Raw genomic sequence first — 26,701 nt, 5'->3', positions numbered from 1 at the left:
CCGTGCCACATGCCCACACTCCTCAGCCCTTGGGCAGTCGATGAGACCGGGTGCCACGAAGCAGGGGGCGTGCCTGTCTGGGAGGCTCAGGCTGTGTGGGAGTCCATGGGGGGCAGGGCTCAGGCATGGAGAGCTGCAGGTCCGGAGCCCTGCCCTGCAGGGAGGCACCTGAGGCCCTGTGAGAATTCAAGCATGGTGCGGGTGGGCCAGCAATGCTAGGGGACCTGGCGCACCCTTCTCAGCTGCTGGCCTGGTGCTGAGCCCCTCACTGCCTGGGGCCTGTGGTGCTGGCTTGGCCGCTCTGAGTTCAGGGCTGGCCGAGTCTGTGCTCACCCAGAACTCACGCTGGCCCACGAGTGCTATGCGTAGCCCCAGTTCCCACCCACATCTCTCCCTCCACGCCACACCACAAGCAGAGGGAGCTGGCTCTGGCCTTGGCCAGCCCAGAGAGGGGCTCCCACAGTGCAGTGGCGGGCTGAAGGGCTCCTCAAGTGCCACCAGAGTGGGTGCTGAGACCGAGGAGGCGCTGAGAGTGAAGGCTGATTACCTCTCAATCCCCCCTCTAAACAGGACACCCTAACTGCTGTTGGGAATTTGACCAATGACCGCTCTAGCTACTTCCTTTTGGATAGGGTTGAAGAAATACCTGGTTACAGGCTGTCCCAGGATTCCTCGCGTGGTAACAGATCTTGAGGACAGTCGTCCAGGACAGGAGATTATCACTGAGAAGGCCATGCCAGTGTCCAGGAGGAAGTCAATTTCCTGGCCCTCAATGGCTGATCGGAATAGTTGTGCTCACCGATACAGCAACAGAAACACTAGTTTTCCTCTTATACCACAAAGAGGACTGAGGAAGGTCGGATGTAGTGGCCCTTACTGACGCATTCTTGACACCCTCCATAGCTGCTGGCCCAGGTGCTAAGCTCCTCACTGCCAGCTGGCTACTGCCAGTGCAGGGCCTGCTGAGCCCACGCCCACCTAAAACTCCTGCTGGACTGCAAGGGCCACGTGCAACCCTGGTTCCTGCCCGTGCCTCCCCTCCACACTTCACTGCAAGCAGAGGGAGCCGGCTGGCCTCGGCCAGCCCAGAGAGGGGCTACCGCAGTGCAGTGGTGGGCTGAAGGGCTCCTCAAGCACGGCCAGAGTGGACACCAAGGCCAAGGAGTCACCAAGAGCGAATGAAGGCTGCTACCACATTGTCACTTCTCACTAGTTTCATAAAGTCTTGTGTCCTGTGGAGGCTGATCTAGTTCAGGCATTGCTGAAAGTAGTAGAGGTCTCAAATTTGTCAACACTTTGGTGATCTTCATAGAATAAAAACTCAATCATTTTGATTTATAGAAATCAGCCAGATAACCTGATGAGTCCTACTGCAATTTATCCTTAATGTGCTAGCCAAGAACCTCAACCATAGGCACTCATGATATATGATTGGGGCAATAAGATGTTGCTGAAGATGAATTGCCCAGCCACTCTTTGACAGAAGCTTCCCCACAGGTATGCCTGAAAATGTTTTTATTGTGTGGGGCCAGGCGTGGTGGCTCATGCCTGTAATCCCAGCACTTTGGGAGGCTGACGTGGGCAGATCACAAGGTCAGGAAATCGAGACCATCCTGGCTAACATGGTGAAACCCCGTCTCTACTAAAAGCACCGAAAATTACCTGGACACGGTGGCGGGTGCCTGTAGTCCCAGCTACTCAGCAGGCTGAGGCAGGAGAATGGCGTGAACCCAGGAGGCAGAGCTTGCAGTGAGCCGATATCACATCACTGCACTCCAGCCTGGGCGACAGAGCAAGACTAAGTCTCAAAAAAAAAAAAATGTTTTTGTGTGTTCTAAGTACTTACCTGGGATCTAGGCCCACGGGTGGCAGCCAGGGGATGGCTGGATTTGGGCTCATCATTCTACAGAAAGCAGGAATCTAGGGCAATAGTTTTCAATCTCGATTGTTGTTTTTTTAACCATTTAAAATTACCTGGGGGAGATTTTGCTTTTGCTTTTTAAAAATAAAAACCAATGCCTGTGTCCCACCCACAGATATTATAGTTTAACTGTAACGGGATGGAGCCTAGACATTTGTATTTTTTAAAAAGTTCCTTGTTAGAGTCCAGTGTGCAACCAGGTTTGAGAACCACTGATCTTTGGGTAATATGTGGTTAAAGAGCAATTGTTGGCTTCTCGACATTGTCACCATGTACAGTTTAAGGGCAGAAAACTCACGGGTTTCTGACCCTGGAGCAAAAGAAATTCTTCAGGAATGTTCATTCATTCCTGGTTTTGGACCAAAGCTTGACACTCTGGCCCTGTTGCTACCTCGATCTGCAGTCTGAAACTGGCAACTGTGTGCGCCATTGGGCGTAAGAAAACCCATGACTGAAGCTGGGCACCAGCATCTGGTATGGAGCAGGACTGGGCTGTTTTCTTGGTAGGGAGGCTGTTGCCATTATGGACCACAACCTGTGGGCAGAGTCCTACACCACAGCACAAACACATCTACTAAGCTGAGCCCCACACCACAACACAAATACATCTACTAAAAGCAGCTGGCAGTGGGTGTAGCTGTTCCTCTCAGTAACATCATGAACGGTAGTTATTGGAGACAGGCACTTTATAAAAGGTGGCCACAAAGGGGCCAAGAAGAAAGTTTATCTATCTTCTGAGAAAGGTTGGCATGATGTGAAAATACCAGCTATGCCCATCATACCACACACTGGGAAAACTCTGGTCACAGGGACCCCATATGGCATACGATGGTGCTAAGGGTCATGTTTTTGAAGTAGGACTTGATGCAGAAAGATGAAGTGGCATTTAAAACCTTCAAGCTAATTACTGGGAACTGTTCCAGGAAAAAACTGCCTGACCAGCTTCCTTGGAATGGATCCTATCTGTAACCAAAATGTGGTTCATGGCCAAAAAATGGAAGCCCATGACTGAAGCTATGTAGACTTTAAGACTAAGGATAGCTATTTGCCCTATCTGATCTGTGTAGGTGTCCTTCTTACTGCTGCTTTAATAAATGAGCACAAACGAAGTAGTGGAAAATGACATTAGTTTATTCTGTTACAGTTCTGGAGGCCAGAAGTCTGAAACGGGTCTTATTTGGTAAAAACAAGGTGTGGTTTCTTCTGGAAAGTCTAGCCAGAGAATCTGTTATCCTGTCCTTTCCAGATTCAAGAGGCTTTCTGCTTTCTCCAGCGTGGCTCCTTCCTCGCATCATTCAGACATTAGCTTTCATGATCACGTAACTTTCTCTAACTCTGACTCATCCAGTGCCCTTTTAGGAGAACCCTTATGATTACAGTGAACCCACCCTGAAAATTCAGTATAATCTCTGCATCTCAAGATATTTAACTTAATTACATCTGTAAGGTTTATTTTGTCACACAAGGTAACATATTCACAGGTTCCAGGGATGAGGACGTGGACATCTTTGGGGGACAATTATTCTGCCTATTACAGTGGGTTTAGTACCATCAGATATAGAAGACTGCTGTCTTAGTCTGCTGTCTTAGTCTGTTACTTAGTTTGTCACCATGACAGAATACGTGAGAGGGGATAATGTATAAACAATACAAATTTATTTGGCTCATGGTTCTGGAGGCTGGGAAGTCCAAGAGCATGGCACTGGAATCTGGTGAGGGCTTTTGTGCTGCATCTGATCCCATGAAGGAAGGCAGGGGTCAAGAGAGCACAATGGCATGAGCAAGAAGGGACTGAAGTCTTTTTTTTTTTTTTTTTTTTTTTGAGATGGAGTCTTGCTTTGTCACCCAGGCTGGAGTGCAGTGGCGCAATCTCAGCTCATGGCAACCTCCACCTCTGTTATGTTGGCCAGAACTTCTGAACTCAGGTGATCCACCTACCTTGGGCTCTCAAAGAGTTGGTGAGAGGTGACAACGTGCTAGCAGTGCTCACTTGCCCTTGGTGCACTTGAGGAACCCTTCAACCCACCGCTGCACTGTGGGAGCCCCTCTCTGGACTGGTTGAGTCTGGAGCCAGCTCCCTCTACTTGCGGGGAGGTGTGGAGGGAGATGAGCAGGTGGGAAGTGGGGCTGCATGTGGTGCTCACTGGGCTGCATGTGGTGCTCATGGGCCAGTGCAAGTGCCAGGTGGGCATTGGCTCAGCAGGCCCTGCACTTGGAGTAGCCAGCAGGCACTGCCAGCTTTGGGCAGTGAGAGGCTTAGCACCTGGGTCAGCAGCTGAGGCGGGTGCGCCGGGTCCCCCAGCACTGCTGGCCCGATGACGCCATGCTCGATTTCTCGCTGGGCCTCAGCCGCCTCCCCGCAGGGCAGGGCTGGGGACCTGCAGCCCACCATGCCTGAGCCCCGCCCTCTCCATGCGCTCCCGTACGGACTGAGCCTCCCGGATGGGCACCGACCCCTGCACCACGGCACCCAGTCCCATCCACCACCCAAAGGCTGAGGAGTGCGGGCTTGCAGCGCGGGACTGGTGGGCAGCTCTGCCCGCAGCCCTGGCGTGGCATCTGCTAGGTGAAGCCAGCTGTGCTCCTGATTCAGGTGGGGATTTGGAGAACTTTTATGTCTAGCTGCAGGATTGTAAATGCACCAATCAGTGCTCTGTGTCTAGCTCAAGGTTTGTAAATGCACCGATCAGTGCTCTGTGTCTAGCAAATCTGGTGGGGAGTTGGAGAACTTTTATGTCTAGCTAAAGGATTGGAAATCAGCACTCTGTGTCTAGCTCATGGATTGTAAATGCACCAATCAGGACTCTGTCAAAATGGACCAATCAACTCTCTGTAAAATGGACCAATCAGCAGGATGTGGGTGGGGTTCAGATAAGGGAATAAAAGCAGGCTGCCTGAGCCAGCAGTGGCAACCCGCTGGGTCCCCTTCCACACTGTGGAAGGTTTGTTCTTTCACTCTTTACAATAAATCTTGCTGCTGCTCACTCTTTGGGTTCATGCCGTCTTTATGAATTTTAACACTCACCATGAAGGTCTGTAGCTTCACTCCTGAAGCCAGCGAGACCCCAAGCCCACCAGGAATAATGAACAACTCCAGACGTGCCGCCTTTAAGAGCTGTAATGCTCACAGTGAAGGTCTGCAGCTTCACTCTTGAAGTCAGTGAGACCACGAACCCACCAGAAGGAAGAAACTGCAGACACATCTGAACGTCTGAAGGAGCAAACTCCAGACACACCATCTTTAAGAATTGTAACACTCACCATGAGGGTCGGCGGCTTCATTCTTGAAGTCAGCGAGACCAAGCAAGAACCCACCAATTCCAGACACACTGGAATTACAGGCGTGAGCCACCATGCCCAGCTTAAACTCCCTTTTATTTTTTCCGAGACGAAATCTTGCTCTTGTCCCTCAGGCTGGAGTGCAATGGCTCAATCTTGGCTCACTGCAACCTCCGCCTCCCAGGTTCAAGCGATTCTCCTGCCTCAGCCTCCCGAGTAGCTGGGATTACAGGTGCCTTCCACCAAGCCCAGCTAATTTCTGTATTTTCAGTAGAGACAGGTTTCACCATGTTGACCAGGCTGGTCTTGAACTCCTGACCTCAGGTGATCCACCTGCCTCGGCCTCCTAAGATGCTGGGATTACAGACATGAGCCAGTGCACCTGGCCCTGAAGTCACTTTTATTTTTATTTATTTATTTATTTTTTGAGAGGGAGGCTTGCTCTGTCACCCAGGCTGGAGTGCAGTGGCCGGATCTCAGCTCACTGCAAGCTCCGCCTCCCGGGTTTACGCCACTCTCCTGCCTCAGCCTCCTGAGTAGCTGGGTCTACAGGTGCCCGCCACCTCGTCCGGCTAGTTTTTTTTTTTTTTTTTTTTTTTTTGTATTTTTTAGTAGAGACAGGGTTTCACCGTGTTAGCCAGAATGGTCTTGATCTCCTGACCTCGTGGTCCACCAGTCTCGGCCTCCCAAAGTGCTGGGATTACAGGCTTGAGCCACCGCACCCAGCCGAAGTAACTTTTATAACAAGTTCACTCCTACGATAACAAACCCAATCTTGTTATAATGATATTTATTGCCTCCTATTAGTCCCTTCCTCTCAACACCGTTACCCTGGGGGATAAGTTTCCAATATATGAACTTTGGGGGACACATTTAAAACATAACATCTGCCAAATCAGGAAGAAGATGATAAAAGTCTTGACCAGAGAGACCTGAGGGAAGTGGTAAATAAGGCAATTCCAGACTGTATTGGGAAAGGCGTAAAAGCAGCTTGCCAATCTACATATCCTTTTTATGATGTGTGTAAGAAAGGAAAAAGCAGTTGAAGAGGCATGAGTTTGATTTGGGAAAACTAATGGAGTTTCAGGATGAAGACAGTGGTTCTGGAAAATGGGAGCTAAAGTTGAATGAATTGACAGATATGAGCCCCTATCCAAAAATCTATTTAGGCCTGGTGCAGTGGCCCATGCTGTAATCGAAGCACTTTGGGAGGCCAGGGTGAGTGGATCACTTGAGTTCATAGCAGAATCACGTATCTACAAAAAATACAAAAGAAATTAGCCAGGCATGGTGACATGTGCCTTTAGTCCCAGCTCCTTGGGAGGCTGAGGTGAGAGGGTAGTAGGACAACCAGAGATGGGAGAGACCGAGCAGAGTTCAGGAGAGCCCTTCATTATTAAGGTGATCACTGGCTCAGTAGGACTAGGGTCCAGAAAGTCTGAGCACCAGACAAAGAAAGCAGCCACCTTTTAAGCAGTCAGTAGCCAGGAGCTACCTGATGCAGGAAGCGTACTTAAAGAAGCCAGAACAAAGGCAGTTGATCAGTCTTTTACATTTATCTATACTACATATTCTACATTCCTGGGAAACCATGTTTCTGTATCAACTTTGAACTTTGCAGCCACCCAAGGGAGGTGAAGCAGGAACTCACTGAGCCTCAAAGAATGTGAAACTAGTGAGAACAGATAAGTCTCCCTGAGCAGAGAAGGAAAAACAGGAATGTGGGCGGCAAGCCACCCGGGTGCCGAGGCAAAAGATCGAGGGCATGAGCTGTTCCAGTCTAATAAAATATATAAAATAAGAATGGTTATACTAGATATAGATCACAGATATGATTATATACGAATATCATTAATCATTAATTTGTAGCAATTACTCTTTACTCCAGTATTATAATAATCCTCATTGTACATTCATAACCTAGGAAAAACCAGGCCATACAGAGATAGGAGCTGAGGGGACATAGTGAGAAGTGACCAGAAGACAGGAGTGCAAGCCTTCTGTTATTCCCGGGGAGGGCCACTAGAGGGCTCCTTGGTCTAGCAGTAATGCCAGCATCTGGGAAGATGCCTGTTGCAAAGCGGACTGTGGTCTAGGAGCAAGAAGGACAGCCTTATTGTTCCTAACACACAGGCTCCGGTCCACTTCTTGGGCAATAGTTGACAGGCTTTTGTCCTACAGATTCAGTATAACCTGGCTGGTGCTCTCCAAACATTTGGAGCGTCTAGTTAATACCACCATTGATCCAGCGCTGGAAACTGAGAGAGAGGGTTAAAATCTGGCACAGAGGAATTGTCTATGAAGCTTCTCCACTGTGTCTTGTTCTTAGACTCTTGAAAATATTGTTGACCTAGACAGATTTTATCTCTTACTGGAGTCTGAAAGTCTTTTCCCTATAGTGCTTTGCAGTATCTTCTAATGATAGGGATTTTTAATAGCCACACACTTGGGTTTGTATTGAACTTTGCAACAAATTCTGGTATGATAAAATTATCTTGTGGTATTAGTTTTCTAGCCACCCAGGGCTATTGGTCACCTATACTGGTACCTCCACATACATAAAATGAAGTGACTCCAAAATTAGTAGCAATACTTTTAGCTAGCTGAGCAAATAGGGTCTCAGTGACATTGGTGGAATTTGAACTTTTGGCTCCTTGGGGTTCAAATGTTTACTGAAGGACTTGAAAAATCTGAACTGTGACATTGGACTGACTTGAATTTTAGCTTGTTAAGTCTTTTTAATAATGACCAATGGAATACCTAGGTTTGCTCTTTCTCGATTAAAGCTTAGCTTTCCTTGATGTCCTTTAGTCCAAAAAGGCACGTTTGGCTTTAATATGGTCAGATTAAGGGGGTTGCATGTTTTAATCGTACAACCAAGTTTTGCTTCTTGACTGGCAAGCAGAGCCACTTTCCTTCTATATAGGTGTTGGTGGAACTCATGTATGGTCTATGGAATGTTACAATCAGGACATTCTTTTTCTGGTTCTCCTATCATGATCTTGGCAGCCTTACTGCTGACTCTTTTGTGTCTGAAGTTCTTGCAGACCTCTAGATTGTTCAGGTTGCTGAGGTGTGCAGCCTGACAGGCATCAAAATATGTAGAAACAGGTCCTTTATGTGAATAAGGGAATACCTATGTTTTGCTTGTGAGTTTCCTAGTTCTAACATCTTTAGGATTGGCATATGAGGGTTACAAAGGTTTCCTTATTTGAATTTCATACCAGAAGTTATAGGGTAGGAGGCTGGGTCGTAACAGGCTTCAGGTTGCCTATTTCCTGGGTCACAGACAGAGGAAGCTGGTTTGATTATAAATGCATGTCCTCAGGGGAGTTTCTCTACACTCATAATAAGTTTGATATAACAGAGTCTTAGTTATATTTTCCCTAGACTAAGCTTCTATCATGCAGTGATGGCAACTATCTTGGTTTCCTTGGATAGCTGTTAGCATTTTTACTGCTAGTACAATCAGGTTTAGACTATGCACAGGCATCCTCTTGGGCAGCAGGTTTGACAGCAATTGCAAAGCTAACATGACAGTAAGACAATTATTACAAGCAAAAGAATAACTACACTGGCAAATTCTATCCACATGTACTTATCTGGCACCATCTTCCTTGGGTTTTGGCCCTGAGTAGAATAGTCAGCTTCTGATTATGTGACTAGGACACAGCTTGGTGTTTCCTCAAACTTCAGCCATGCGTGGACCGAGCAGCCTCCGGTATGGTCGGAGCAGGGCAGTCATCCTTTTCTGACGCACCTTGGTCTTTCTGCAAGATCAGTCAAGTTGGATTTTCTGGATCTTGCTGACTTGTCCATTTGTCTTGGACTGAGGCTGCAGGTTTCAGGCTTGCATTTGTGTTTAGGGTCAGTTCTCCAATTTCCTTTAAATTTCCTTTTACCTGAGATATAAGTGGCGGTGGTCGGCCGTATACTATTTCATAGGGTGAATACCTGGTTAATTTAGTAGGGGTACACCTGACTCGGAGAAGGACCATGGACAATACCTGATCCTACCGCAAATGAGTCTCTTGGCAAAACTTCTTCAACAGTTGTTTCAGTGTCCGATACGTCTTTTCAACTTTTCCAGAACTTTGTGGGTGACAGACTGTATGCAGTTTCTATTTAATCTTTAACATATGTGTTAGTTGCTGTATTACTTCTGCCACAAAAGCTAGTCCTTTGTCCAAGTCTAAAGTTAGAGGCAGTCCAAATCTAGGAATAATGTTTTTAAATAATATCCTGGTTACTTCTCGTGCCTTTTCTGTCCTGGTGGGGAATGCCTCCACCTACCCTGAAAAGATGCAGACAAACACTAACATGTACCCATAGCCTCCAGCCCGAATCAATTCGGTCAAGTCTACAAATAGGTTTTCACGTGGCACTGCTCCTGTTTCCTGAATTCCTGGGGGCCCGAGTAGGCCCTTGCCTTAGGTTATTCTGGGTATAAGTAACACATGCTCGCAGCCGGCTCGAGGCACTTAGGCGTGGCAGACAGAAATACCGCCCTATGAGAATTTCTAACGTTGTCTTCCCCATGTGTGTTCCTTGGTGACACTGCTTTATAAATCGGGGGCAATGGCTTCTGGAATGGCAAGCCTCCTATCTGAAAACTTCCACCAGCCTCCTTTTTGATGACTCCCGTTTCCCTGCGTGAACCACGCTTTCTCATTGGATGAGTAGTTAGGAGTCTCTGCAAGGGGAGGTTCTAATATGGGCATAGCATAAACCTCTTCCTTCTTTGTTATTTGTGCCCTTGCAGCCCTTTTTGCTTCCTTGTCTGCTTTTCTGTTTCCTGTAGCCTCATCACTTTCTCCCGTTTGATGTCCCTTACAGTGGATGATTGCTGCTTCCTTTGGCGCCTATACAGCCTCTAGGAGCGGCTCTATTTCCTTTTTGTTCTTTATTTCTTTTTCTTCAGTAGTTAACAGTCCTCTTTCTTTGCAAATAGCTTCATGAGCATGCAAGGTGGCAAAAGCATATCCTGAGTCAGTATAGATATTCACTGACTTTCCCTTTGCTAGAAGTAGCACTGTTGTGAGAGTTGTTAGTTCTGACTTCTGCGCTGAGGTTCCTACCGGCAGGGGGCGGGCCTTGGCCACTGAGCTGAATGTGACTGCTGCATATCCAGCCTTTCTGATACCTTCCGACATGAAGCTACTTCCATCAGTGAAATACTCTATGTCCGGGTGCTTTAGGGGCTGGTCTTTTAGGTCTTGCTGGCTTGAAAGTACTTCATCTACTGTTTCTACACGGCAGTGATACCGTGGGGCACTCAACGGGGGCTTCCCATGCTCTGCATATTCTATTGGCAGCAGTGTGGCCGGATTTAGGGTGTTGGCAGTCTCTAAGGTGATGTGTGGATTTTCACATAGGAGCCCTTGGTATCTCAGCATTCTAGGGTTAGAGAGCCAACGGTGTTCTCTCTGTTCCATTAAGGTGACAACTGTATGGGGCACCCGAATTATTAACTTCTGTCCAAAAGTGAGCTTGTTAGCATTCTCAGCTAACAGAGCAGTGGCAGCCAACGCCTTGAAACAGGGCAGCCATCCTGCGGCCAACAAGTTCAGTTGTTGGGACAGATATGTTATAGGTCGCTACCATGACACTAACATTTGCACCAAGACTCCTGTGGCCATCCTCTTTCTTTCATGAACATACAGGTCAAAGGGCTTTGTCATGTCTGGCAGCCCTAGTGCTGGCACCTGGATTAAGGCCTTCTTGCTTTTCTTGAAAGCCATATCCTGTTCTTTTTCCCAGAGGAGGAGCTCCTTTTCCCCTGATTTCGTCGCCCCATATAAAGGTTTTGCTAGGAGCCAATACTTGGGGATCCAGATGCGGCAGAAACCAGCAGACCATAGGAATTCCTAGACTTGCCGCCCTGTGTCTGGCAGAGGAATGCTACAGACAGTCTCTTTTCACTCCTGCCTAAGCTCACCCGCCCTTGGGAGATGTAAAAGCCAAGATAGCAGACTCCTTGGCTACAGATCTGTGCCTTTTCCTTAGATACTTTATAGCCAGCTTTCCACAGCCCTCGAAGGAGGCTCTTTGTTCCTTGGATACCTTCTTTTCTGGTGGGTGTGGCTAGCAATGAATTATCTACGGACTGCATTAAGACACATCGGTCACTAGGTGGCGTGAAAGCCTTTAAGTCTGAGGCTAGTGCTTCTTCAGATAGTTGGGGAGTTTTTAAATCCTTGGGGAAGTCTTAGTCCAGGTATACTGAGATGGGCCTCACTCAAAGGCAAATGTCTCGGCTTACAGGGGCCAATCTGATGCAGAAGAATGCATCTTTAATGTCCAAGCATGTGAACCAAGCAGCACTAGCAGGTATTTGTCCAAGCAGGGTGTACGGGTTAGGCACAATAGCATGCAGTATGGCTGCCACCTCGTTTACTGCCTTAAGTCTTGTAGAGGCCGGTAGTCGCCAAAAGGTTTTAACACTAGCAGTAGGAGGGTATTCCATGAGGAGAGACATCTCTCTATTATTACAAATTTAAGGAGTCATTTTAAGTGCTTTGCAATCCCTTGGTGAGCCTCCATGGGAATGGGATACTGACGGATTTGCACCGGGTAGGTTCCTCATAGTAGCTCTGCTATGATGGGTGCTTGATTTACTGCTAACCCTGGGGGATTGTCCTCTGCCCAGACTCCTGGTAACTTAAGAAGTAAGTCTGTGAATAGTTTTTCTTTCTCAGTTGTGCTGTACTCCTTTTTACACTTCTGGCAACTACTTTCATAAAGTCTCCACTCTTCTGCCTTGGGTACTGTAAGAGTTGGCACTATAGCCTTTCTTTGCGTTAGGCTTAAGGTCATATCTCCACTCGGTGTAAAGGAGATCTGAGCCTGCAGCTTTTGTAATAAGTCTCTTCCTAATAATGGCACTGGGCAGTTTGGCAAATATAACAACTTATGTTGGACTTCTCGGTCTCCAATCATACATCTCTTTGATTTCAAAAGGGTGTCTTTTCTGTGATACCTGTGGCCCCGATAATATTAGCATAATCTTTTGATAATGGCCCAATTGTTTGAGTCACAACCAAGTGTTCAGCATTTGTGTCTACTATAAAGTCTATTTTTCAGCCCCTTACTACCATTGAGACCATAGCCTCATCGGGGTTTAATGAGATGGAGTCCGGTCTCTTTCAGTCCTCAAGGTAGTCATTGGCTCCTGTCAGCCTAATTAGATCCATATCAGATCCTGCTATGCCTTGCCCAGCGGCTGAAGGAGGCCCTGTCCAGTCATTCTGTCTATGATTGTTACCCTTATCCTTTTCTTTCTCTGGACATTCATCTTTCCAATGTCCTGTCTGCTTGCATCTTGAACATTGATCTCTCTTTAGTCTAGGCTGACCTTCCTGACCTGTCCTGGTCTCCTGACCTGGCCTAGCTTGTCCTCTACCACGACCACGTCCACAAACACGTCCATGTCCTCTTGCAAATCTAGCCTTTCAACCAGGGTTGCGGTCAAGAACTCTGCCTTTATTCTTTGGATCAGAGTGTCTTGGTATCTCAGCAAGTTCAGCAGCCCTTGGGCCTGATTTGAGTCCCAGCCTGGGTCAGTTTCTATTGTTCCTTGTTTTGTAGGAGCCACTAGAGTCTTACAATAATCTTATAAAACAGGCCTGTGGCCATTTCAGATGGGTCTGAATCATGCTCAGCTAGGAGTCTATGTATGGAAACTGATCAAGGTGCCCAGGCTGTCGTCTGACCCCAGTGACCACTTGAAACACTTGGCCAATTATTTCCCTATCTGTGGTTCCCTTGGCTGGCCACCCTACATTAAAGGAGGGCCAGTCAATTTCACAAAGAGTTCTTAGCCTCTGCGGTGTTAACTTCATTCTACAATCACCATCAAAGCCTTTTCTAAAGTTCTTCAACATACATGCTAATGGAGTTGGCTTTGATGCTTTTCCTCCCATTTCCTCCCTCATGGCACACTTTCACTCTCACTTTCACTCTTGGATTCATCAGACTGGGACCTATTACGGGAGGTTCAGACGTTGCTTGGCCAGATCACAGCCAACTACTGCTGTGAAGTTATGAAGCTAATCCTGTCAGACTTATACAGTCACCTACGTCTGGCTCGTCCCACACTTGCCTCAGAGGACATAGTCTGCGCTAAGAGAGCAGCACCTGTCCATGTCACTCCCCACGTTGGCCTCTCCCAAGACCGTCTCTTTCACACACTTTCACACACCTCCCTTGCCCCAGGATTCCTCATTGGACAAAATGAGCCTCTCTCATGTCCCAGGTGAGCCTAGTTAGGCTCCCATATTCACACATATACACACACCACTCCCAGTTCCTGTCTCCAGATTCAGTGAGCCACTTTCACTAGTTAGTGAGGACACGAGATTCATCCAGATTGGCAGGCCAGTCCTGCTACCCCTAGCCACTCTGGGTTGGATTAGTGGTCGTTCCCTGGGAGGTGATCAAGCTCCCTTTCTGTCCTCATGGGATAGGCTTTCCTAGGGTCCAACCTTACTGCGGTTCAGTATTCTGCCTATACTCTGCTCCTGTGACTATCCTGCAACTCCCGAGTCAGTTCTATTTGCACTGTCAGGGGAAAGCTCAAAGACACCGGAGAGCCATTCTCCTTCTGGGCTAAGTCTTACCCTCTGGTGCCAAGGGTCCCAAGTCTCCCGCATCCTGGTGCTCTAGCCCATAGGCAAAGGAGACAAAAACCTGCCATCTCCAATCCTGGATGAGTCCCCAGAAATCTTAACAGGAAAACCAGAAACAGGAGAGACCGAGCAGAGTTCAGGAGAGCCCTTTATTATTAAGGTGATCACTGGCTCAGCAGGACTAGGGTCCAGAAAGTCTGAGCACCAGACAAAGAAAGCAGCCAACTTTTAAGCATTCGGTGGCTGGGAGCTATGTGATACAGGAAGCGTACTTACAGAAGCCAGAACAAAGGCAGTTGATCAGTCTTTTACATTTATCTATACTACATGTTCTACATCCCTGGGAAACCATGTTTCTGTATCAACTTTGTAACTTTGCAGCTGCACTAGGGAGGTGAAGCAGGAACTCACTGAGCCTCAAGCAATGTGAAACTAGTGGGAAGAGATAAGGTTCTCTAAGCACAGAAGGAAAAACAGGCTGTTAGTATTCTCTAACTTAGACTACTGGGGTGCTACATTATACTATGCCCTGAGGGGAAAGTTGATTTTCTGGCCTTACATATTGTAAAATTCATTAATTTCCTCTTCAGGAGGATTGCTTAAGCCCAGGAGTTTGAGGCTGCCATGAGCCATGACTGTGCCACTGCACTCCAGTCTGGGTAACAGAGTGAGATCCTGTCTCAAAAAAACAAAATCAAAAAAGACAAAAATCTATTTAAAGGTCAGAACTTGGAAATGAGGCCAAAACAAGCTTATCAGTGAAGAAGTAGTTAAAATGAAAAGGATCTGTTATCTAGCTCATCTCAAAGCACTCAATACTCACTGATGTTTGAGCAGGGGCCTTCTTAAGGCTTACGGGTTAGTACTGCCTTCCTTGCTCATCAACACCCAGGCTATTTCTGTAGAGATTCCAGGCAACATTGAAATTACATTGTCTCAGGTGGGGGAACCTAGAGGCCAACCCTGGGATAAGGCTTCAAATACAAGGAGGTTATTCAGGAGGAAAAGAACCGTAGGTAACTGGTGGAAGAGGCAGCAAGGCAGGGAGGAACCCAACAGAGTATGTTATCCAGTCAGATATTGTGGCAGGTAATCGAAGCTTAACTCCTACTGGAGAAGTTCCCAGAGCCAGTGTAAAACATACGCCTCAGACTTACTCCTCCTGAGCTATGAGGTTGATGGGGGACTGATTGATTGATTCAGAGAGAGGGTCTCACTCTATTGCCCGGACTGGAGTGTAGTGGTGCAATCTCAACTCAGTGCAATCTCTGCCTCCCAAGCACAAGCAATTCTTGTGCCTCAGCCTCCTGAGTAGCTGGGATTACAGGCATGTACCACCATACCCAGCTAATTTTTTTCTTTTTTTTGAGAAGGAATCTCACTGTTGCCTAGGCTGGAGTGCTGTGGCGCCGCCTCCTGGGGTCACACTATTCTCTTGTCTCAGCCTCCTGAGCAGCTGGGACTACAGGTGCCCGCCACCATGCCCAGCTAATTTTTTGTATTTTTAGTAGAGACAGGGTTTGACTGTGCTAGCCAAGATGGTCTCGATCTCCTGACCTGATCCACCCACCTTGGCCTTCCAAAGTGCTAGGATTGTGCCCAGAATTGGTGGGTTCTTGGTCTCACTGACTTGAAGAATGAAGCCATGGACCTTTGGGGTGTTACAGTTCTTAAGGATAGTGTGTCTGGAGTTTGTTCCTTCAGACGTTCAGATGTGTCTGGAGCTTCTTCCTTCTGGTGGGTTCATGGTTTTGCTGTCAGAAGTGAAGCTGCAGACCTGGTGGTGAGTGTTACAGCTCTTAAATGCAGCACACCTAGAGTTGTTTGTTCTACCCGGTGGATTCATGGCCATGCCGGCTTCAGGCGTGAAGCTGCAGACCTTTGCTGTGAGTGTTACAGCTCATAAAGGCAGCATGAACCCAAAGAGTGAGCAGCAGCAAGATTTACTGCAAAGAGCAAAAGAACAACACCTGCACACTCCGGAAGGAGACCTAAGCAGGTAGCCACTGCAGGCTTGGGCAGCCTGCTTTTATTCCTTTATCTGGCCCCACCCACATCCTGCTGACTGGTCCATTTTACAGAGAGCTGATTGGTACATTTTCACAGAGTACAAATTGGTGTATTTACAAACCTTGAGCTAGACACAGAGTACTGACTGGTGTATTTGCAAACCCTGAGCTAGACACAGAGTACTGATTTGTGCATTTACAATCCTTGAGAGAGACACAGAGTCACACAGTGCTAGTCCTTCAAGCCTCCACTAGGTTAGCTAGATACAGAGTGCTGATTGGTGCACATACGATCCTCTGGCTAGATACAAAAGTTCTCCAATTCCCCATCCAGTTCAGGAGCCCAGCTGGCTTCACCCAGTGGATCCTGCACCTGGGCTGCAGGCGGAGCTGCCCGCCAGTCCCCAGCGGCGCCTGCACTCCTCAGCCCTTGGGCTGTCCATGGGACCAGGCGCCATGGAGCAGGCAGCAGGGGGCAGCGCCCCTGGGGGAGGCTCAGGCCCCACCAGAGCCCACTGCAGGGGGAGGAGCTCAGACACGGCAGGCTGCAGAACCCGAGCCCTGCCTCGCGGTGAGGCAGCTAAGGCCCAGTGAGAATTTGACTGCGGCACGGCAGGCCCGCACTGCTGGGGGACCAGGCACAACCTCCGCAGCTGCTGGTCCGAGTGCTAAGCCCCTCACTGCCCTGGGCTGGCGGTGCCTGCAGGCCGCTCCGTGTGCGGGGGCCCGCCAAGCCCGCGTCCGCCCCCGCCCTAACTCACACTGGTCCACAAGTGCAGCCCTGGTTCCCGCCCACGCCTCTCCCTCCACACCTCCCCGCAAGCAGAGGGAGGAGGCTCAGTCCTCAGCTAGCCCAGAGAGGGGCTCCCATGGTGCCATGGCGGGCTGAAGGGATCCTGAAGCACCGCCAGAGTGGACGCCAGGCCGGAGGCCGAGGAGGCGCTGAGAGTGAGGGCTGCTAGCACATTGTTACCTCTCAGGATTACAGGCCTGAGCCACCACACCCGGCCGAAAACTGTTATTTCTTTATCAGTAAAATCACAGAGTTGGAGTTATGGAGTGATGTTCTAAAAGCTGTATACGAATACTGGAGTTCCAGGTAATAGTTGGCACATTTCTGAAAACATGCTCAGTAGATTGTCAAAATATCCACCACCTTTCCATTACTTCCATTCAAAACTGCATTCTCTCTCTCTCTCAAAAAGGGAGTGTAAAATCCGGCTTCTCACTGTCTTCCCTTTCTTGTTTCTGGGAAGGAATCGTTTATTCTTTTTCACTTCTTAATTGCTTGGAGAAATCCCAATTGCTGCAATTCATTGAGTGAGGTCACTGTTGTACCTGATCTTTTCATGAACCGATGTGAGAAGATGGCCTAACACAGATTCCATGTACACCGTGTGGCTGTCATGGTACTGAGATCATGGATTTAAAAGCAGTGTAGGAGGTCACTAATAGTCTTGGAAAGTCAAATGTACGATTTTAGTTCATGTAATCGTCTATTCACCAAACTGCCATAGCAAGTTTTTCAAAGGCATAATCTTGTACTTGTTTTCTCAGCTACTTATTTTATGAACAAAATATATCAGTCATTTAACCGAAATAAAGTGTCCAGAATTTTCACTATGATTCCTTGAATCCATTCTTCTATTAAAACATATTTCTATTGGCTGAAACACATTAAAGTCAGATCCTGTAAATAAATTAATATTTTATGATTTTGTTTCAGTCGCAATGACAAATGCTTATTATGTTAAAAAGGTCAAGAAATACACTAAAGTGTAACAAGGAAAGGCTGGACATGGTGGCTTGGGTCTGTAATCCCAGCACTTTGGGAGACTGAGGTCGGGAGACCTGAGGTCAGGAGTTCAAGACCAGCCTGGCCAACATGGGGAAACCCCATCTCTACTGAAAATACAAAATTAGCCAGGCATGGTGGCACATGCCTGTAATCTCAGCTACTTGGGAGGCTGAGTCAGGAGAACTGCTTGAACCTGGGAGGTGGAGGTTACAGTGAGCTGAGATCGCAGCTGGGGGAAGCACTGCGATTGCACTCTAGCCTGGGCAACATGAGCAAAACTCCTTCTCAAGAAAAAAAAAAATTAACTGGGCGTGGTGGCAGGTGCCTGCAATCCCAGCTATTTGGGATGTTGAGGCTTGAGAATCGCTTGAAACCCAAGAGGTGGAGGTTGCAGGGAGCCAAGATTGCTCCATTGCCCTCCAGCTTGGGTGACAGAGTGAGACTCTGCCTCAAAAAAAAAAAAAATATATATATATATATGTATATATATATACACACACGCACACACACTTATATACATATATAAAGGAAAACTCAAAATAAGCATCACATTAATTGGAAATATCCATCCTTCATACTGGGCAAAAATCATGCTAAATCTATGATTAATTAACATAGACTTAAAAGTTTTATTTAAAAGGATCTTATAATAAATGCTTTTACTAGACATAAATTTAGCTTTACTTAGGTTTAATAGGGAGAAATAGGAAATGGAAATAAAATGGACAGACTTGCTGAATTTCAGACATATATTTCTTCAGTATGAAAGATGTAGCCTTAATGTTCCCTTAGTGGTTAGTAAAAAAAAGATAATGAAGACACCTAGGAGGCTAAGTCACAAGTACCAATGGACTCTTTTCTATGAAAAACAAGAAAGTTGGTCTAATGCTCCTCCTATTTAGATTTGTGTTGAATTACTTAACATTCTAAAGATTATGGTGTTTACACTGTATTCTTTTTTGTTTGTTTGTTTTTGAGAGGTAGTCTCGCTCTGTCACCAGGCTGTAGTGCAGTGGCGTGAACTCTGCTCACTGCATCCTCCACCTCCCAGGTTCAAGTGATTCTCCTGCCTTAGTCTCCTGAGTAGCTGGGACTACAGGCACGCACCACCATGCCCAGCTAATTTTTATTTTTATTTTTATTTTTTTTGAGACGGAGTCTCACGCTGTTGCCCAGGCTGGAGTGCAGTGGCGCGATCTCGGCTCACTGCAAGCTCCGCCTCCTGGGTTCACGCCATTCTCCTGCCTCAGCTTCCTGAGTAGCTAGGACTACAGGCGCCCGCCACCGTGCCCGGCTAATTTTTTTTTTTGTATTTTTAGTAGAGACGGGTTTTCACTGTGGTCTCGATCTCCTGACCTTGTGATCCGCCCGCCTCGGCCTCCCAAAGTGCTGGGATTACAGGCTTGAGCCACCGCACCCGGCCTAATTTTTATATTTTTAGTAGATGGGGTTTCACCCTATTGGCCAGGATAGTTTCGATCTCTTGACCTCATGATCCACCTGCCTCAGCCTCCTGAGGTGCTGGTATTATAGACATGAGCCACCGCGCCGGGCCCACTGCATTCTGAAATCATAATTCCCAGAGTTGTTTGAATTTAGCTCCAGATTTAAATGAAGGCATGAGTCACACAGTTCTTACCCTGATAAAAGGAGAAACTATGTCAGTAGCCTTAGCGTTGCTGTTTGCATTTTTTCCAATGTACATACCAACATGTACATTGATCAGATCAAAGAAAATCAGAGTTTTGTCAGCATGTTGACTTTTTACAAACTTTTGATCTTTAGTTATTGACTTAGGCTCAGGCCCATGTTGCATTTTAAGGCAATTCTTTTTTTTTTTTCCGAGATGGAGTCTCACTGCATCGCCCAGGCTGGAGTAGAGTGGTGCCATCTTGGCTCACTGTGGCCTCCTGGGTTCAAGCAATTCTCCTGCCTCAGCCTCCTGAGTAGCTGGGACTACAGATGCGTACCACCCCACAGAGCTAATTTATATATATATATATATATATATATTTTTTTTTTTTTTTTTTTTTTTTTTTTTTTTTTTTTTTTTTTTTTTGCGACGGAGTCTTGTTCTTTCGCCCAGGCTGGAGTACAGTGGCGTGATCTCAGCTCACTGCAAGCTCCGCCTTCCAGGTTCACGCCATTCTTCTGCCTCAGCCTCCTGAGTAGCTGGGACTGCAGGCACCCATTACCATGCTCGGCTAATTTTTTGTGTTTTTAGTACGGACAGGGTTTCACCGTGTTAGCCAGGATGGTCTCGATCTCCTGACCTCGTGATCTGCCCGTTTCGGCCTCCCAAAATGCTGGGATTACAGGCGCGAGCCACCACACCCAGCCAAATTTTTATATTTTTAGTAGAGATGGATTTCACTGTGTTTTGCAGGCTGGTCTCAAACTCCTGGCCTCAAGTGCTCCGTGTACCTCGGCCTCCCAAAGTGCTGCGATTACAGGCATAAACCACCGCACCGGGTTCAGTTTTATAGTATTATACAAATTTATGTAAAATTTGGAACACTTGGCAAAACAATAAATAAGCCATGCTTCAGTGAAACCTTTGTCCTTTAATGCCATTCATTCTAGTGGGAAGTTCGCTACTCCACTGTTGCACAATATACTAGCAATATACCAGCTATGACAAAGAGGTGAGTTGGACATGTGATACAGCCCAAGAATTCATTCATATATATAATGTGATATATTACACAGGAATATAGATATGTTACACAGGAAAAAGGTTCTAAGAAATATTAAAGAAAAAAGTTAGGCTGGGCGTCGTGGCTCACTCTTGTAATCCCAGCACTTTGGGAGGCCAAGGTGGGTAAATCACCTGAGGTCGGGAGTTCAAGACCAGCCTGACCAACATGGAGAAACCCTGTCTCTACTAAAAATACAAAATTAGACGGGCGTAGTGGTGCATTCCTGTAATCCCAGCTACTCAGGAGGCTGAGGTAGGAGAATCACTCAACCTGGGAGGTGGAAGTTGCAGTGAGCCCAGATCGTGCCATTGCACTCCAGCCTGGGCAACAAGAGAACAAGAGCAAAACTCTAAGAAAAAAACAAAAAGTTAGTGAACACACTGTATTAAAATACTTTCAGGACAGGAACGGTGGCTCACACCTGTAATCCCAGCACTCTGGGAGACCGAGGTGGGTGGACCATGAGGTCAGGAGTTCAAGACCAGTTTGGCCAATATGGTGAAATCCCGTGTCTGCTAAAAATACAAAAATTAGCGGGGCATGGTAGGTAGCAGACGCCTGTAGTCCTAGCTACTTGGGAGGCTGAGGCAGAGAATTGCTTGAACCTGAGAGGCGGTGGTTGCAGTGAGCCGTGATGGTGCCACTGCACTCCAGCCTGGGTGACAGAGCAAAACTCTGTCTAGAAAAACAAACAAACAAAAAAAAACCTTTCAAAATTAGTCATATTTTTATATGAATTTAGTGACTGTATTACTTACAAGACTTTTACAGATGAAGCACATGCAGTGATACAATCTTAATTTTTGTCTTATCCAAGCCCTTTTTGCTTTAGGCTTGACTTTGCTCATATTCATTCAAAATGTATTTTCTCGAATGCCATCTATGTAACCTTTTGTCACTTTCAGCTCAGAACATTACAGCAACTCTACATAAAAATGCTACATTTAATAGAACAGCAGAAAATATGCTGTATTCGATTGGACTTTGGGGGAAATCACCACTTATCTCAGTAGAAGTAGACATCTTCCGGTTATTATTAAGCATTTCAAAATTTTATTTTCCCAAAATACCTAAAGAGAATATGAATGTAAATTTCACCATAATAGGAACTCTAGTGACAGTGACTACTGTAACTATGCTATATATGTGGTGGTGGAAATTATTTTTTTTTGTCCTTGCTTTCATTTTATTAAAAACACAAAATGAAACTAAAATTAGGAAAGATCAACTTACAATTCCTTGATTAAATTTTTCAATGACTCTAGGAAATTCAGTGGCAGTACTAATTCTGCTAGTACTCAGCACTTGCAGACTGAGTGGTTTCTTTACTGGCAGTTGTGCCACAAAAAGAATTGATAAAAAATACATTCAATGGCTGGATGCAGTGGCTCATGCCTGTAATCCCAGCTCTTTCTGAGACCGAGGAGGGAGGATCATTTGAGTGCAAGAGTTCAAGACCAGCCTGGGCAACATAGGGAGACCCTGTCTCTACAAAAAATAAAATTAGCTGGGTGTGGTGGTTCATGCCTGTAGTCTCAGCTACTGGGGAGGCTAGGGCGGGAGGATTCTTTGAGCCCCCAAGGTTGAGGCCACAGTGAGCTGTGATCGAGTCACTGCACTCCAGCCTAGGAGACAAGAGTGAGACCCTGCCTCAAGAAAAAAATATTTAAAAAATAAATAAATAAAAATAAATATTTGGGCCAGGCGCGGTGGTTTACGCCTGTTATACCAGCACTTTGGGAGGCCGAGGCAGGTGGATCACCTGAGGTCAGGAGTTCAAGACCAGCCTGGCCAACATGGTAAAACCCCGTCTCTACTAAAAAATTAGCCGGATGAGGTGGCAGGCGCCTGTAGTCCCAGCTACTTTGGGAGGCTGAGGCAGGAGAATCACTTGAACCCGGGAGAGGGAGGTTGCAGTGAGCCAAGATCGTGCCACTGCACTCCAGCCTGGGTGACAGAGGAGGACTTTATCTCAAAATAAATAAATAGAAAATAAATACATTTGATATCTAAAATACCAAGCTGTATGTCCACAAACAGGGAACAGCAATGCCTGAGTTTCTGGTTTGTGAAACTGAATTATATGAAACACTTAGGGTTTATTTGCATACAGATGGTCCCGTAGAATGGTTCAATTCATATCTCCACTTTACTATGGTTCAAAAGCAATATGCATTCAATAATTCGAGTCCCCATACAACCATTCTGTTTTCCACTTAGAATGCAGTATTCAGTAAGTTACTTGACATAGTCAACACTTCATTATAAAATAGGCTTTGTGTTAGACGATGTTGCCCAACTGCAGGCAAGGTAAGTGTTCTGAGGACGTTTAAGGTTGGCTAGGCGCATTAAATGCATTTTCGACCTGCCATAGGTTTATTGGGACATAAACCCATGGTTAAATCAAGGAGCATGTTATTTTACTTATTTATTTATTTATTATTATTTTGAGATGGAGTTTTGCTCTTGTAGCCCACGTTGGAGTGCAATGGAGCGATCTTGGCTTACCACAACCTCTGCCTCCCAGGGTAAAGCAATTCTCCTGCCTCAGCCTCCCGAGTAGCTGGGATTATAGGCATGCACCACTATGCCCAGCTAATTTTTTTTTTGTTTTTTTAGTAGAGACGAGGTTTTCCCATGTTGGTCAGGTTGGTCTCCAATTCCCGACCTTGGGTGATCCGCCTCCCTCAGCCTCCCAAAGTGCTGGGATTACATGCATGAGCCACTGCTCCCAGCCTGGTCACACAGCTCTTAAGTGATGGAGTTGGGATTCCAACCAAGGCAGTCTGGCTCCAGAGCCATGTTCTTAACCATGGCATTAGTATAAAGCAGCCAAGAGTTTCTTAGGAAGACACTCAGAAGACAAGGCGCCCGTTATTCCATGCCCCCGTGCTTCTCAGTCCCCTGTGGGAAATGGGTAGGAGGATGGGCCATGTTCAAGGTTATTTAGGCTGAAGACCCTGATCTCCAACTTACAGGTGATTTTGTTCACAAAACAACTGTTCTGCATGTACTACTGTTCCTGGACCAAACTGAGAGCCGCGCTGCTTATTCTCTCAGCTCAATAATGAGATGCAGATAAACTGGGAAAGAAGAGAGTTGGTTTCTGTAACTGGGTACAAGGAGAAGACCTGGAAATGATTGCCAAGATTACAGAGGTTTCTAGAGCTTTATATGCCTTCTAAGTTATATGTCTGCATGTAAGTGTGCGTTCATCTAAAGCCTTAAGTGACTAACTTCTAATCTATAACTAAGGGCTGAGTCCTGAAGACCTTCCTCTGGAGCCTCAGCAAATGTCCTTAATCTAGATGGGTCCAGGTGCTGGAGTGATTACCCTCGTTTCCTGCTAAATCATGGAGGTTTGGGGAGTTCCTTCAGATCCCAGTAAAACTTGTTTGTGGAGGCCTGGGGATTTTCTTCAGACCCCCATAAAACTTGTTTAATCCTAAATGGGTCCTGTTAAGAATTCCTTCATTATGTTGTTATGCCTCAAGCCCCAGGAAGAGCCTGGGCAAAACTCTTGGTGGGCTGTTGTTGGCGTCTTCGTATGAGGGCGCTGGCTCTTTCTGCTTTTAATATTTAATGTAACCACTCAGTGCTGACACGGTTGTTATGGCGGCCTGCCTATTCAGCCGTCAGGGGGACCTGGCCACAGTACTGCCTGTCTTTGGGGCCGGAAGGAAACTTGAGCCAGCCACTCCGCTGAGCCCACAGGGTACTGAGGTTACACTGGGGCTATCTACTTTCTCTCCTAGGCCTTTGGATCCAAAGGGAGCTCTGGCATCAGAGAAGAAGTGTGGGGGGCGGGGGCCAGCTAGCATACATCCTTGAACTTCCCCTGTTTGACAGCCAGCCTACGGACAATTCCTGCTTATCCTGAGTTTTAAGAAATAACATAAGGTAAGACACAGTTTAGTTTAAAAATCTATAAAGGAAAATAATCACGAAGCCCTTTATAGAGTATAAACTAAGAGGTTAGAAAAGGAAAGGGATAAAGCACCTGGGAGCCCTGAGGCTCCAGAGTACACTGGACTTCCTTGTCTGTTTCAGCTACTGGCTGAACCCTGGGCCAGCCTGAGGGTCTTGCGGGGTTAGGCTGGTCCCAGTTTTAGAGTTAACTCAGGACAAGCCTTATTGCTTAAGTCCTTTTTTTTCTTTTTTTTTTGAGACAGTCTCACTTTGTCGCCCAGGCTAGAGTGCAGTGGCGTTATCTTAGTTCACTGCGACCTCTGCCTCCCAGGTTCAAGCAATTCTTGTGCCACAGCCTCCTGAGCAGCTGGGATTACAGGTGTGCGCCACCATGCCCAGCTAATTTTTGTATTTTTAGTAGAAACAGGGTTTTGCTATGTTGGCCGGGCTGGTCTCGAACTCCTGACCTCAAGTGGTCCCCCTGCCTCGGCCTCCCAAAGTGCTGGGATTACAGGCATGAGCCACCACACCAGGCTTAAGTACATTGTATATAGAGTTTCCAGGAAGTCTAAAAACATACTACTCAAGTATACTGGTATACAGTTTTCCCTAATCAGCTCTAAATTGGCTAAGCAACTCCTCTTTTCTAGAAATCACTTGCAATAAATCTTATAATTTAGGTCTAGTGTGAAAAGGAATCTGTACAAGCAACTCAACCAAATCAGGAATATTGATTACCCTCAGAAGCTGACTAGGTCTAAAGCTAATATTAAAGAATGTAGGCATGAGGGCACTGGAAGAGAAACACGCCAGACGATGGTATTAACCGGTAGCAAAGTCCCTTCATGTAGTAAAGTAGGACTGAGGCAGAAGAGGAAGAACGCATCTGTGACGTAATTGAGGAAACTCCATTGAGTACCAATAATGCCAAAAACAAACAAACAAACAAAAAAAAGCAGCCAGGCACGGTGGCTCACACCTGTAATCCCAGCACTTTGTGAGGCCAAGGTGGGTAGATCATGAGGTCAGGAGTTCAAGACCAGCCTGACCAATATGGTGAAACCCCGTTTCTACTAAAAATACAACAATTAGCCAGGCACAGTGGCAGGCACCTGTAATCCCAGCTACTCAGGAGGCTGAGGCAGGAGAATCACTTGAACCCGGGAGGCAAAGGTGGCAGTGCGCCAAGATCTTGCCATGGCACTCCAGCCTGGGCAACAGAGTGAGACTCCTTCTCAAAAAAAAAAAAAAAAAAAAAAAAAAAAAAAAAGCCAGGCGCGGTGGCTCACGCCTGTAATCCCAGCACTTTGGGAGGCCGAGGCAGGCGGATCACGAGGTCAGGAGATCAAGACCAGCCTGGCCAGTATGGTGAAACCCCGTCTCTACTAAAAATACAAAAAAAAAAATTAGCTGGGCGTGGTGGCGGGAGCCTGTAGTCCCAACTGTTCGGGAGGCTGAGGCAGGAGAATGGCGTGAACCCAGGAGGCGGAGCTTGCAGTGAGCGGCGATCGCGCCACTGCACTCCAGACTCGGTGACAGCGCGAGACCGTCTCAAAAAAAAAAAAAAAAGCAAACTCGCCAGATGTGCGGTGGCTCACGCCTGTAGTCCCAGCACTTTGGGAGGCCAAGGTGGGCAGATCACTTGAAGTCAGGAGCTCCAGACAAGCCTGGCCAACATGACAAAACCCCATCTCTACAAAAAATACAAAAATTAGCCGAGCGTGGTGGTGCACACCTGTAGTCCCAGCTACTTGGGAGGCTGAGGTGGGAGAATGGCTTGAGACCCAGAAGTAGGGGTTGCAGTGAGTGGAGACAGCGCCACTGTACTGCACTCCAGCCTGGGTGACAGAGTGAGACTCCGTCTCAAGAAAAAAGAAGGTAAACCGAACATTTTCTGTAGTTCTTCATATAAGGTAAGTCCCCGGAGAGGTGAACTCCTAGGAATTCAAGTAAATTAAGATCATTCTGATAGAACCAGAGCAGCAGAAGTTCATTTCTGTTTGAAACCTTCCTCTTCCTGCTCTTTGAGTTCCTATTCCTTGGTGGTAAAATGCTCTTTTTTTTTTTTCCCTTTAGGCTGATTTTGACAGGGCTACAGAAGATGTGAGGAAGCTGAAAGCAAGACCAGATGATGGAGAACTGAAAGAACTCTATGGGCTTTACAAACAAGCGATAATTGGAGACATTAATATTGGTATATATTATTAATATTAATATGTTATGTTACAATTAATATGCTAATTATAATTATATATAATATAGCATTACTTAATATAGTAATATACTCCGTTTGAACAATGTTTATAGAAGTGCACAGTAAAATGTTAACTTGCAAACGCATCTGTCCTCCTCTTGCCAGAGTGTCCAGGAATGCTAGATTTAAAAGGCAAAGCCAAATGGGAAGCATGGAACCTCAAAAAAGGTTTTTTAGTCTTTCACAAGTTTATGGCAAACTTTCT

The 26,701-nt window shown here is 46.6% G+C and overlaps 3 protein-coding genes across 3 annotated transcripts in view; 2 read left to right on the top strand and 1 right to left on the bottom strand.

Annotated features, from left to right (window-relative positions):
- OLAH (oleoyl-ACP hydrolase) overlaps nucleotides 1–26,701 on the bottom strand; it is a 79,096-nt gene that overhangs the window by 26,586 nt on the left and 25,809 nt on the right. The window lies entirely within an intron of this gene.
- LOC126962402 (acyl-CoA-binding domain-containing protein 7) overlaps nucleotides 1–26,701 on the top strand; it is a 79,484-nt gene that overhangs the window by 48,888 nt on the left and 3,895 nt on the right. The window lies entirely within an intron of this gene.
- LOC126962401 (acyl-CoA-binding domain-containing protein 7-like) overlaps nucleotides 1–26,701 on the top strand; it is a 68,511-nt gene that overhangs the window by 37,915 nt on the left and 3,895 nt on the right. Inside the window, exons 3-4 of the mRNA XM_050803314.1 lie at nucleotides 26,319–26,436; nucleotides 26,602–26,664. Coding sequence (XP_050659271.1) covers nucleotides 26,319–26,436; nucleotides 26,602–26,664 — 181 coding nt within the window. The remainder of the gene's footprint in view (nucleotides 1–26,318; nucleotides 26,437–26,601; nucleotides 26,665–26,701) is intronic.

This window comes from Macaca thibetana, chromosome 9 (assembly GCF_024542745.1).
Source record: "Macaca thibetana thibetana isolate TM-01 chromosome 9, ASM2454274v1, whole genome shotgun sequence".
NCBI lineage: Eukaryota > Metazoa > Chordata > Mammalia > Primates > Cercopithecidae > Macaca > Macaca thibetana.
This window is presented reverse-complemented; position numbering and strand designations above follow the sequence as displayed.